The sequence below is a fragment of the Megalobrama amblycephala genome, linkage group LG11 (assembly GCF_018812025.1).
Source record: "Megalobrama amblycephala isolate DHTTF-2021 linkage group LG11, ASM1881202v1, whole genome shotgun sequence".
In the NCBI taxonomy this organism is placed as follows: Eukaryota; Metazoa; Chordata; class Actinopteri; order Cypriniformes; family Xenocyprididae; genus Megalobrama; species Megalobrama amblycephala.
Window position 1 is genome coordinate 33,237,179 of NC_063054.1, and position 14,439 is coordinate 33,251,617.

The 14,439-nt window shown below is 37.4% G+C and overlaps 1 protein-coding gene across 1 annotated transcript in view; it reads right to left on the minus strand.

The window, feature by feature from the left end:
• cep85l (centrosomal protein 85, like) overlaps positions 1-14,439 on the minus strand; it is a 69,604-nt gene that overhangs the window by 3,829 nt on the left and 51,336 nt on the right. Inside the window, 9 exon segments of the mRNA XM_048207564.1 lie at positions 660-840; positions 1,849-1,956; positions 2,146-2,196; positions 3,776-3,893; positions 4,219-4,373; positions 6,853-7,005; positions 8,254-8,451; positions 8,551-8,668; positions 13,300-13,385. Of these exon segments, the coding sequence (XP_048063521.1) occupies positions 660-840; positions 1,849-1,956; positions 2,146-2,196; positions 3,776-3,893; positions 4,219-4,373; positions 6,853-7,005; positions 8,254-8,451; positions 8,551-8,668; positions 13,300-13,385 (1,168 nt within the window).

Consider the following 14,439-nt stretch of genomic DNA (forward strand, 5'->3'; position numbering starts at 1 on the left):
GCACGTTTAATATTTATAAAAAAGTTTTTTTTGTTTTTTTTTTCAAATGTAATTAATGCAAAGCTGAATTTTCAGCATCATTACTCCAGTCTTCAGTGTCAAATGATCCTTCAGAAATCATTCTAATATGATGGTTTTCTGCTAAAGAAACATTTATTATTATCACTGTTAAAAACAGTTCATATTTTTGTGGAAACGGTGACATTTTTTAACATTATATATGTCTTTACTGTCACTTTTGATCAAGTTAATGCATCTTTGAATAAAAGTATTAATTTCTTTAAAAAAAAGCACTGACCCCAAACTTTAAAAACACTAAGAATTTAATAACACTCTTTAGCAAATCTTAAAACGAATATCAATTTTTCATACTGTGCAATATAATGTGATAGATAAATTCCATTTTAGCATTCAAAACAATTGATTTAAGTGTTCTATTTTTAATTTTAAATAATGAATTTAAATACGAACTAAAATATGAAAATATTAAATGTTAAATATAAAAAAATGCTAAAAGTGACTAGAGATGCACAGAATCTTTATCTAATTTAAAGCCAAACAGGCTTATGCTGGATTACTAATAATGCAAATAAATACAAAATATAACAGAGCGCTGTAAAAATGAGAATGTGCTTTATATGATCTGAATGAGTATTTACATTTGATTCCAAGCAGCAGGGCCAGGTTGGGCTCTTTTCCTTGAGCTCTCTGTGTGAGGACACTGCACAGGCCCTTAAGATCCAGCAGACACAGGGACATCTCCTTCAACAGTGGCCCAGCCTCCTTCAGACACGACCCGGTGGCCACGCTCAACGTCTCCTCGTTTGTCCGCCTTTGCTTCTGTGGAGATAAAAATACAGCTTTACATACTCCTCCTCGTGTCACACAGCAGGGGGAATCAGGACAGAGCCTTTAAAGGGAGTTTCATTTTAAATTATGAAGTACAATGAAGCCCTGGCTCGTCACATTCGCCACTGGAGATTTGAGAGAATAGCTATTTTCACCTTCAAATGCTATTACGAACACAAAGAATGTGTCTGTGAAGCGTTATTTCAGCATTTTACACTCGTCCGCTGCAGTGTGGGAAGAACTTTCAGAGTCTGGACTGTAACGTTGATGACTAAGCTTAACAATTGTGTGTCCTGATACAGATTACCCGCGGAACACGTTATTATTTCTCAAAGCAATGCTGCAAGAACAAAATCAGAAGCAAGTGTTTGTGAAAACTAGCCAAAACAGTGAACGGTGAGAGGTGGAATTACTGGCACTTACACAGCGGGACAAAAGCAATAGCGGAGGAGAAATTATGCGATTTAAAAATGATAGTGAACTACATTGTGAGGGAAGCAAATGACTGTCCACTGATTTGCAGTGTAAGAATATATGCAGTCATCCTTTACATGGGATCTTTTATATTTGGGAATTTCTTGTGGGTCTCGCACGAGAAACCAAGCAAGAGCATCCTTGCTAATAATCTGGCGTGTCCCTGTCGCAGCTCTGTATGATGTATGGTCTCTGCGCTCGGCTCCAACATTGTCTCTGCGAAAGTCTGCGTGGATCAGTGCGGCTGAATCACGCGTGACTGCGGCTTTGTGAAACTGCCTGTTCTCCCTCACCTTGAGACTGTGCGGTGAAAAATTACGTCCTGAATTCTAATAGCGTGCTGTGGGCCAGTTGGGTTATTCATGACTCGACTGCCACAAAAAGCAGGGCGGAGAATTTAATGACACAAAATGAGCCTTCAATCAAGCTTCTAAGTTCCGCCACAGGGCTCATCTGTATCGTTTAGGATGAAAAAGTCTTAGCAGCACTTTAGAGTCCCTTCGTGGGTTGTTTGGAGTGCCGTACCTGCTGAAGAGTTGTGGAGAGCGTTTCGAGTTCCTCCTCGCGTTCCAAAAGCTGTTTACGGAGTTCCTGCGTGATCCCCCTCTCCCTCTGCAACTTCTTTTCCAAGGCCTGAAAAGAGGACGAAAGACACGTGCGTCTTATCCAAACCTGCTTTGATTACGCTATTCAACATAAGCGTCAACGTACAAGACACGTCCCATCATCCTTCCAAGAATAAGAGCCAAGGATGATAATAACAATGCAAACCAGGACTATTATCTTAAAGCTTCCACAACAAAGGGTAGAAAATGATCTTACCGACATCTCCAGAGTGAGTTTGTCAATTTGCTCCTTCTGATTGTCAATCAGCTGAAACACAAAGAAAGAAATGCCAAATGACACAATTGTGACATTTGTGTAATTTGAATGCACAGAGAAGGAAAAGCAGCATCCAACATACCGGTGGAGGCCTTCAATACTGTTTAAAAAGCATCCCAAGACTAAAAGTGGCATTCAAAAAGTGATTTATTCAACAATTTTTGTTCACTTCCATTGTTTTGGTAATTTCATAGTATTGATAACTTCAATATTATTTTAAAAGGTGGAATATAGGTAATAATACAGAACAGTACGGAGCCCCTAAAGGGATCTTTGCAAAAATAAAAACAGACTTTCGCGTTCACAAGAAACTACTGTGTACACTGTGCACGAGAAACTTTTCATGTGTGCCCAATTTTTTTTTTGCATGCTCATGTGTTACAATTTACAGTTTATGTATACTACAACCTATTTCCTTTGTCCTCATGCCAGTTTACTATAAAGTAAATGAGTATAGATTAATAAAGATCTATTTGCTCAAAATTTGGCTTTCGTTAGGGCAGTATATCTCTAATATCATGGCCAACTTATCGGTTTAACGCATCCTCTGTGGTGGCTGTGAAACTGTACTGTGAAATGAGCAGATGGCACAATACGACTATGTGCATTGTTCTATTTGCCAAGTTCAAGGGTCCATAAAAAAGTACATACATATACACACACACACATATATACATATATATATATATATATATATATATATATATATATATATATATATATATATATATATATATATTTTTTTTTTTTTTTTTTTTTTTTTTTTTTTTTTGCAAAAGTCCCTTTAGTGGCTCTGCAGAATGGTAAGTAGTTTTGGCTGGTACATTTGAACAGTTGAATGTAATCTAGACAGCATTTTTGGGCATCATATGTAGGAATGTGCATACGATGCCTAGGTAGGCAGCTCACTAGGTTTTAATTAATAAGAGAACAGACACTCTTATTTGTACAGTCTCTTTATACCTACACATTCTTTCTTTTGTGTAAAAATACAAATATCAGTGATTTACAAGGGGCTTTCGCACCGGAGGAACCTTTTCATAGTTACTAGAACTATTGGCTGAAGTACACAGAACAAGGAACAATTTTAATTCTAGGAACTCCTTTTAGGGGGAACTAAATTAGCTCCTACTTCAGAGTAGGGTCTAAACCAGCACTACTGGAACTATCAGTGACATAAGTGTAGGTTGATTGGTCAAACGCATGTCATGTTTTAAAAAGCCATATAAACATATTTACTCCACGAACTTTGAAAACAGTGACAACGGCATTTACCTGTTGTCCGCCTTGGTGATATGATACTGAAAAGTTGTCATAAGAGATTTCGTCTCTTAGCCCCACTTTTTGCTCTTTCAGTCTCATAGATTATCCGTCCACATTCCATCTCTATCACGAAACCCACGACACACAACAAACACAGCTCTGTTCCTATAACTGAGTTCCTAGAACTATTTGGTGCGAAAGCCCCTTTAGATTTATAGTATAATGTATTATACGAAAGAGAAATCTGGACATAAAATCAACATATGATCGATACTGTGTCATTAGGTGAATCATGGGAGATCAGTACCTGGCTGCTCTGGCTCTGTTGTTCTAGCAGACGAGTGTTTTCCTTCTCTAGCTGCTTCAGGTCCAGCATGGGCAGCCGTACTCCATCCTCCAAACACTTCTCCACCTTCTCTTGTAGGCTACAAACAGATGTTTTACAGTACTCTATCATCCAGTGAGTAAAACGAAACAAGGCAGAGAGAAATCTCGACAGCTCCTTATTTTATATATCAAAGCTGCTGTGGCCTTTCATTATTTTTTCAGTCCAAACTGATGATTGGCCTGATTTCATCCCCAAGTTAATGCCACATTTTCTATGTTTTAATAAGAGAGCACAGCACTTTGATCTTCAGCTCACTTAACTGAGCACTCTGTATATAAAAAGTGGCTTTCAGAAAGAAACCGAATCAAAAGCAATGCTTCTGGCTGCGAGGTCTCAGCAGAGCGAGCGTTTAAGTGCAGTACCTTTGAACAGCTGCCACAAGCTCTTTCTCCCGCTTGGATTGGGTCTCGATGATGGCGTCTTTCTCCTGCAGCAGGGCTCGGTTCTCCTCCAGGGTTTTCTCCAGCTGGGCTACGGTGTCGTCCAACACCTGCTTCTTCTCCTGCACTTCCTGCAACTGAGATGCCACAACACGGACAGAGATGAATACAGTAATGCTACTACACAACAATGCTTGAACACTCTACACACCTTTATAAACATAGTTTTGTAATGTTTATTCTGCACATAGTTCAAGCAATTCTATTGTCGCAGTAATACTTATTTTTGTCTTGCTTTCCAGTAAATTGATGTTTAAATATGTAGACGTCACTAAGTCAAGATAAATTTAATTGAGTCTTTTGTAAGACAATAAGACTTGTTTTCATAAACAAGTGCATTATTAGAACACATTAATAATTTAATATTTTTTAATTTTATATATATGGCATGAAAAAGTATGTGAACCCCTTGCAGAATCTGTGAAAATGAGAATTATTTTAATAAAATAAGAGGGATAATAAAAAATGCATGTTATTTTTTGTTTAGTACTGTCCTGAGTAAGATATTTTACATAAAATATGTTTGCATTTAGTTCACAAGACAAAACAATAGCTGAATTTATTAAAATAACCCCATTCATAAGTATGTGAACCATTGATTCTCAATACCGTGTGTGGTTACCTGATGATCCACAACTGTTTGTTTGTTTTGTGATGGTTGTTCATGAGTCTCTTGTTTGTCCTGAGCAGTTAAACTGAGCTCTGTTCTTCAGAAAATTCCTCCAGGTCCTGCAGATTCATCAGTTTTCAAGCATTTTCGCATATTTTAACCCTTTCCAGCAGTGACTGAATGATTTTGAGATCTGTGTTTTCACACTGAGGACAATTGAGGGACTCAAACTCAACTATTAAAAAAGGTTCAAACATTCACTGATGCTCCAGAAGGAAACACGATGCATTAAGAGTCGGGGTGTGAAAACTTTTGAACAGGATGAAGATGTCACAATTTTTCTTATTTTGTTTAAATATCATTGTTTTTCATTTAGTACTGCCCTTCGGAAGCAACAGAAGATACTTGCATGTTTCCCGGCAGAAAAATTAAGTACAATTTACCTTGATATTTGAATTCAAAAGTTTTCACCCCTCGGCTCTTAATGCATCGTGTTTCCTTCTGGAGCATCAGTGAATGTTTGAACCTTTTTTAATAGTTGAGTTTGAGTCCCTCAATTGTCCTCAGTGTGAAAACACAGATCTCAAAATCATTCAGTCACTGCTGGAAAGGGTTAAAATATGCAAAAATGCTTGAAAACTGAAGAATCTGCAGGACCTGGAGGATTTTTCTGATGAACAGAGCTCAATTTAACTGCTCAGGACAAACAAGAGACTCATGAACAACCATCACAAAACAAACAAACAGTCGTGGATCATCAGGTAACCACACACAGTATTGAGAATCAATGGTTCACATACTTATTAATGGGGTTATTTTAATAAATTCAGCTGTCTTGTGAACTAAATGCAAACATCTTTTATGTAAAATATCTTACTCAGGACAGTACTAAATAAAAAATAACATGCATTTTTTAGTATCCCTCTTATTTTATTAAAATAATTCTCATTTTCAAAGATTCTGCAAGGGGTTCACATACTTTTTCATGCCACTATATATAATTACTATAATTTGTTAGATTTATGCTTAAAACAGACAATCTTTTTGTCAGTGGGGTAAGAAAAAAATAAAATAATAAATAAATGAATAAATGTTAGATTTGATTTGTTCAACCATCGTTGGACACTACAAAATTCTCATAATTAGTTTTGATAACTTCACTCTTTTTCTAAAAGGTGGGAAATAGTAATACAAAATGAGTAGGTGTTTCCAAATGTTTTCCATTTAGTTTTAGAACGTCTGAACAGTTAAATCTATTATTTGCTAGAATTAATAAAATAAAATTAAATACATTAATTCAAGAGTTTGTCTTACACAAATTCATCTTGTTTTATTCTGATATTTTTACTGAAAAGGATTGATATTAATTAGCAAAATGAGTTTTGCAGTCAACTGTACTGCATTTAATCCAGCATCACAGAAAATGTCTGGCTCAAAGTAACAGATGCCTCAAACTGCATTAAAGTGCTAAGCAGGTAAGAAAAATATGACCCCCAACATTTGTTTGACTGTCGGATAATATTAATCCTCTTATGGTTGTGCATACTAGTAAACTGCACAAAACAATGATTTAATAACCCACAAGTAAGATTATTCCCAAACATAATGAAGAGCGCCTGCTGTCACATTAGCAGCTGTTAGCGCTGATCTATTAGCAGAACGCCATGGGGACTGGCACTGCTGTGTTGGTTTAGGAGACGTTAATTATGCCCTGAATAACTGAACCAAGATCACTTTTGATTCTTGAGGCTGACAATCAGATTTAAATTTGGATAAGTTTGTGACCAACTTGGAAAAGGTGGCATCAGAGATGTTGGAATTGTAATAATAAAAAAAAAAAATAGTAGTAATTAGGGCTGGGTTAAAAATATCAAATCAAATCAGCCAAACACATGACCAGTTTTGCAGTTTAGGACTTTACAATAAAGACGGAGAATGGCACGTACCTGCTGAGCCTGTGTCTGGACCTCGTCTAGCGAGGGCAGGTCTGCCAGGTACTTCTCCAGCGTCTCGATGCGCTGCTGCTTCTCTTGATTCTGCTCCTGCTCGCGCTGGCATTTCTTCTTCAGACTGCTGATGTAGCGGTCACGTGTTTTCATCTGATCAGAAGCACAAAGCATCTTTGTTCAGCTTCAGTAGGGCAAATGAAACAATAGGTTTTATTTAACTAATTTGCATGTGAAATGTGTGTGCGTTTTCACAAACAAATCATGATTCAACAATAATTTTCAAACTAAAATTTATTGTAAAGTGGAACAACTGAAACCAAATGTACGCAAAATCACATACTCTGAAAGGCCATACTAAAATGAAATTTTATCCAGAGATATTTCGTCTTAAATATAGTTCACCAAATAAAGTGAAGGAGTAAGAAAAGCTGTGTTATAGCTCGAGCTGAAGACGGAGATACGTGCATGTACAGCTGGCTAATGAGACTGCTGTAATCTGATTTTGAAAAGCAATGATTTATGCAAATGACTAACCTTGGACACGCTCATTCAGGAAACACCAAATTCATTAAAGGTCCCGTTTTTCGTGGTTTTTTGAAGCTTTGATTGTGTTTATAGTGTGCAATATAACATGTGTTCATGTTTCGTGTGTAAAAAAACACAGTATTTTTCACATAATTTACTTATCTGTATACCGCTGTTTCCACTGTCATAAAAACGGGCTGATGACTTCCTTGTTCTATGAAGTCCCTCCTTCAGAAATACGTAACGAGTTCTGATTGTGCCAGCGGTTCCTGTGTTGTGATTCGACAGCAGTTTAGCGCATCTTGGCCGGAAAGGTCACGCCTCTTACCATAACGTGGAGATGCACGCGCTCAGTGTTATTGTAAACATGTCTTTAATTTTACCCTATCAATTTGAGCCGGAATCAGACCCGGTGATTGGACTGCGGGATGAAAATAACAGCGTTTCGACGACATGGCGACAAACACACTCTACAAACGCAACTCTTGTGTATTCCTGTGGGCGGAGGTTAGTCAAAAAAGTGACGTCATTAAAGAAGGAAGTAAAGGGATGTAGTCCAAACTGGCCGTTCGACGTAGGCGACTTCTGTTAAATAAAATATCTCGCTTGGCATTGAACTTTGAGCTTTAAAATTTTACAGATTTTATTTATACTCTAACAACAACATTACACACCAACTAAAGTTTGAAACATGGGATCACGAAGAACGGGACCTTTAACATTAGAACAAATTCATGTGTGTATGCACATGTTGTGAATTAGATAAAATTCATGCAATTATTAGTGAATAAGACCCAAAATTTGACAACTTTCAAACATTTTGGTACCACAGACTTTTAGGAATGGGCGACTAGAAGAATTAGAAGTTCTAACCTTCTCCTCCAGTTTCTTGATGTCTTCGGTGTATTTCTGTGTATTTTGTTTGAGAAATTCGCTGAGGTGGATGACCTCCATCTCTGCCGCAGCTAATTTCCGCCCCAGCTCTCCATTCTCACAGCACAGTGGGCTCACTCGCTCGGGCAGCTGAGATTTCGGACTCTGGCCGGATACTGGACTGTCATATGGAGAATCCTAAAAAGACGGAAAGAAGCATCAGCAGTAGGTAACTGACTCTTTTACTGCCATTATAAAAGTATTTTCTCTTATTTAATTATTTTCAAAGAGACACACCTTGGCCTTGAGCAGATACGAGTCATCATAGCGCCCCCTCTGGTTTTGGAGGACTTGTTGCGCCCTTAACTCGTTTTCCCTTATCCTGGCATGAAGCTGAAGGATTTGCTGCTTTTGCCTAGAAATTTAGTAAGACACTCAGTATTCACTTTGATTTTATTGGGATTCACAGTCTGTTGCACAGCTCTGCTCAGAGCACTTCTTTGGGGTACCATGCAGAGAAGTTGTTTTAAAAACAATTCCTTTTGAGAGCGAAGGACATGCTTGCTACAGGCAGTCGCTGTGATGTGGCAGGCACAACTGCTTTCGTCAGAAATGTTTTTACACTTGTATTGACACATTAAAGCGTGCCTGTTGTACTTGGTTTGGACATTTTCTGCCTTTGAGCAAAATAAGAGAGAGTGTGTGGTTAAACAAGATCATGTTCACCATACTAAATACCAGCAAGATCTTGTGGAAAATGTCCTTTTAACTTGATGGATATCACTGAATTCAGGGTTCTGAAATATGACAACTGTCTCTGTGATAACCCTAGACTCAGCCTGGAAAAATGTGGCTGAAAATTTGTGTGGGGAAAAAAATAAAAATAATATTCCATAAATGTGACATTCTTTCAAGAAAAAGTGAAAAAAACAACAATATAACAATTTTACATACTAAAAATACATTTCTGTCATGACAACTCTCGGAGAGATTGGCAAGGTAATAGAGATTGGCATGGTAATGGATATGGCAGTGTCAATGTATTTGGTCTTGGTGGAATAGATCTACTACGCTGCAGAGCAGGTACCAAGACTTGCTTCTGATGAGACATTCACAGACATTGCTGTGAGCATGTAAGACATGCTGCTGCTGCAGCTGCACATGTAATAAACATGAAATAACCCCTGTAGCAGATCTATACAGGTGGAGCTGGGGAAGGTGGAGGGATTCTGAAAGCGCGCTGCAGACTGCTAACAGCAACACTACCAGTGTTTGAATGTTGAGCCGCAGCTCATTGGCCGCTGATGCAACAGCAACCAATAGAGACAGAGCGACACACGTCATAATCTGAAAACCACGCCCACCGAAGGGGAAAACGATCCAACCGTCTCCATTGACTTTGCATTGCGTGAGGCTGCCTCTTTGTCATTTCTGACTTATAACAAAAAACAAAACAATGCCTAAAAGCTGCTATGTAACAAGGTGTACAGCAAACAAGCTAAAAAACCAAGAACCAAAAACCCAGAAGTTTTATAAGCTGTCGACCCAAAAAACGAGCGTTTAAGGACTAAAAAGTGGATACAGGTGATTGAGACAGAGCGTGACATGTCATATTACAATGAGAACTACCAAAGTCCCTTTAAGACAAGTCATTTCACTCGGCGGCCATCTTTGAAACGCCTCTCGGGCATCCTGGGCATCATGCAATCACTTTGAATGGGGAAACATCAAATTCTCCAAAACTGTTTGCCAACCTTACGATTAAATTTGAAATCAACAATGAAATCTAACAACAACCAGCTCATAAATTTAGTTTCTAAACGCTCGAATTATGACAAAAAAAACTGTATTTTTCAGGCTGGATCAAGCTAATGCACATGCGCAGACCTAAATGCGCGTCTCTTCGTCTGACTGTTTCTATAGAAACCGGTGATTCTAACGGCCGCTGAAGTGACGCGTTGACTTTACCAGTCGGCGATTGGCTCTTATTTAGAAGGCGGGACTTATTCCGGCATATTGCGCGTTACACTTTCTCACATTCAAAACAATACGAGTGACACGTCTTGTGTTATTCTATAGTCTTTGGAACTACGCCCACTGGAGGGTAATGTAATCAGTGACAGGAAATAAAATATATAAAACTGACATTTGGATATTTGACTTAACAGTGACTAAATGTTTACTGCACACGTAGGCTTACTGAGGCCTACTGAGTGTCAGGATCCCAAAATTTACCCATTCTTCCTGCTGATGCTTCACGTCTTATTGCCTGTATCCACTTCTGTCTCCTTAAAGGCTGGCTTTTACGGTTCGGTAGCTTATAAAAACTTAGTTCTGGGTTTTTTAGCTTGTTTGCTGTACACCTTGTCATACAGCAGCTTTAAGGCATTGTTCTGTTTTTTGTTATAAGTCAGAAATGACAAGGAGGCAGCCTCAAGCAATACAAAGTCAATGGAGACGGTTGGATTGTTTTCCCCCTGGTGTGGGCGTGGCCTAAATGTGCTCCGTCTCTATCAGGTGCACTATGCAGATAGATAACGATGTGATCGCTACCAAATGAGTTAAGGACCTATCAGCTTGTGCCATCTAGAGTTTCATGCCAGAACTAGGTATGAATGTGACAGTATTATTTTATTCTGAGATTAACTGTAAGTAATAATGTATTACTGTAAGAAATAACTATGCACAGTACAGTACAATGGCAACATAAAAGAAGCTGAGAGTGTGATAATTTTTGAAAATAATTCAGGTTTAACACCATATTCAGCTCTTAAGCAGCTGTTGTCAGATACGTCTTTAGTTCTATTTTGCTTTGATTGTTTTTGACATTGAGATATCCTGCTCATGTTTCTTTCCTACTAATTTCAGCGTTATTTCTGCAGGGTGGGGTTTTGGAAAGAGGGTGTGTGGCTAAGTCTGGCAGAAGTTCCAAAACATTACTTACAGCATCTTTAATAAAGTAAACAAAAGTGTAAATGAGCGATATATACACTAAATTGACAGCAAAACTGCAATGTAGAAGCCTGACAAAAAGCAGACTGATGCCCAGCTAAAAGCTCGCTTGTTTCCTCATGTGTAATTCTTGGCAGGGATATGCGGTACGTTTGTGTCAGCAGAAACAGCAGACTGAACAGTGGCCGTCTGCTCTGTGGCATGTGTGGCACTGCTCCGTCTGTCAGAGCTAACCTAAAAGCAAAGCAACACTATGGGTGACGGCATGATGCTATAATTACAACCGCTCAAGGTCAGAGCAGTCACGACAGGGTCACAGTCCTGAGCACAGCCGACATTGTGTTAAATTAATGAAACGCTATTAATGAAACATCTGCCCCTTCCCCAGAAACATGAGCTAATGATAAACCTACAGACAAAAATGGATGAATCCATTACTTTGTTTACGTGGGAGGTCGGGAAAAGCCTTGTTTTGACAGACAGTTGAGAGATGATGCATATAAGCAATGGCATGACATTTCTTGGCTAGGTTGAGTAATTTTTTAGGACATCTTTTGCCGTTGCATCATGTATTGTTGTGTATGCAGCATCTTGCACCAAAATCATTGCGTTGCGTTATCAAAGCATAAGTGGAATGTACTGACAATAGGGGTGTACACTTGTACCGACGAATATAGAGTTGAACCACCAATAATTGCAATAAGCTCTGTGTTTTTTACTTTCAATAAGAAACAAAGTCTCATCCCTCAAATTGTCCATTTTATCACGAAATTCAAACAATAAATGCTGTTTTCATGCTCTTGTGACGTGACATATCTCTGTACAGGTGCCTCAGATCAAACGGTGCGCGATTGAACACGATCTCTTTGTCGTTAATACGAGTTACAGAATAAATATGAATGAACATATGAAGGTATGTTGAAAGATACAGTACATCTTACTGAAACGTATCTCCTGTAATTGTATCTCCTATAATTGCTCAATTCGTGTTTCAACGGTGGAAATACGTTAATAAAGCAGCTTGTAAACAATATGTCATGTATCATTTACGTCAGAAATTCCATTCAGCTTGTTAGTACGCTAGAGAAATGCACTTTTTCGCTACATATATGTACTATATTAGCCTATATATTCATTATATTTTACTTAACCTGTCTTGATTATTTAATGTATATGCTTAAAGTATGTTATATAAATAAATAAATCTGTCATGAAAACAAGTTATGACAACCACTGTGCAAATGAATACATTTCAACACTGAATTGGAGTAGAAACAGATTTAGAAGTTAATGCAAAAACTGCCTTACATGCAATTTATGTTTGCATACAGTTTTTATGAGTGTTGATTATTATATCTAAAAATAAAGAGCAACTTAATTTAATAATTTGGGCTCTGATGTTAATTGTAACCTTTAATATTATAGTACTGTGCAAGTAACTGCTCCCAGTATGTAGTTTACAGCATTAGCAGAGATCGATCTTTTATCCTTAAGAAAATTTTAATTATAATTAAATTTATTTAAAGACAGAGACACAATTTGTTCAGTAAATCACTGTTTAAAAAAAAAAAAAAAAAAAATTATGTTTAGTTTTCTCCTGCCGAATCCGTACCAAACCGTGACTTCAATACCGAGGTACGTACCGAACCGTCATTTTTGTGTACCTTTACACCATTAATTGACAACCAACCAGAAATAATTTGTTATTGTTTTTTATACTTGAATTAAAGTTCTAGCCGAATTAACCCCTGATTTCAATAAATATTTGACCCCACACCCTAACAAACTTTATGAGCACTCTAAAAGTGCCTTTGTTTACCAAGGTTTTTCAAAGGAGGTATGTGACTCCCTGGAAGCATGTGATTTGAATAGCAAATAAATGTAATTAAATATATCTATTAAATTATAATCAATTTAAAATAATATAAATATTAATTAAAATAAGAAATAATATAATTATAATGAATATAATACATTTTTTTATTATATAAATTACATTTATAGATAATATTATATACACAACCTGAAAACAGTCTTATTCTTTGTGTATGAATTTTTTTTTTTAGCACTCTAAAAGTGTCTTTGTTTACTCACCGGTCAATCTCCAGTTCCCTCTGCCTCAGGAGTCCCTCCTTAATCTTTACCAGGGTATTGACAGGGAGAGAATTTCCACTCAGCATCTGCACAAAACAATAATTATAGCATTAGAACTCCTCATTTGGTAAACACGCAGGGTCAGGCTAGCGTGTACTTATGGTAAGCACACTGTAATTAGCATACTCTGTCATCATAATCACCATCGGCAACAAACTGCCACCAAAGTCATGCGGCATTACAGCGAAGAACTCCAGGGGGTTTGTAAAGGTCTCTTCTCGCCTAGAGGATGACAGCGAGTCTTCGCACTACTGAATCTAATTATGCATTTGTTTTTAACTTTACTTGGTTTTTCCAAGGAGGCATGTGACTTCCCAGAAGTATGTGATTTGAATGGCAAATAACTGTAATAAAATATATTTATTAATTTAGAATTTATTTAAATGAGTTTATAATAATATATATAATTATAATAATTATAAATATATGCAATTTATATATATATACACACACACACACACACACACACAACTACCAGTAATTATATTTATTAATTCATAATTAATCATAATCATCATAATTATTTGTACTTTTCGATGGCTGTCAATGGAGAAAGATGCTTTTTGCTTTCATAATGGTGCAGTTCAGTAACCTGCCAGCAGGGGCTAACTGGACATAACAGTGTCCCCAAATAAAACAAGATCATCTCAGATCTGATGTTATAATCTAGGCCTTATTTCTAGAATTCCCATGAAAGCTGATGAAAAACAACAGGCACTCATCAAATATATAGTTTCCCCATAGCCCTTAAGTCAGTATGTACACAATCTTCAGCAGTGCATGCTTGAGTGAAGGGTGACAGGTCACGGCTCTTTAACAAAGATCATAAAGGCTAAATAGGAGCACTGCAAAAGGCCCTATGAGGTGCTGTCAGAGTGCTGAAAGGACCCTGCTGAAGAGCTCACTGATGATGTCACATCCCATGCTTTACTCAAAACATACTGAAGACTTGGACGGATGACTCCATATATACTACAGCCTGTAGTTGTTAAACTTTATCCCCCAGTTTCACAGACAAGGCTTAAGCTAGTCCCAGACTAAAATGTATGTTTGAGCTGTTTTAACTGAAAGCAACTTGTA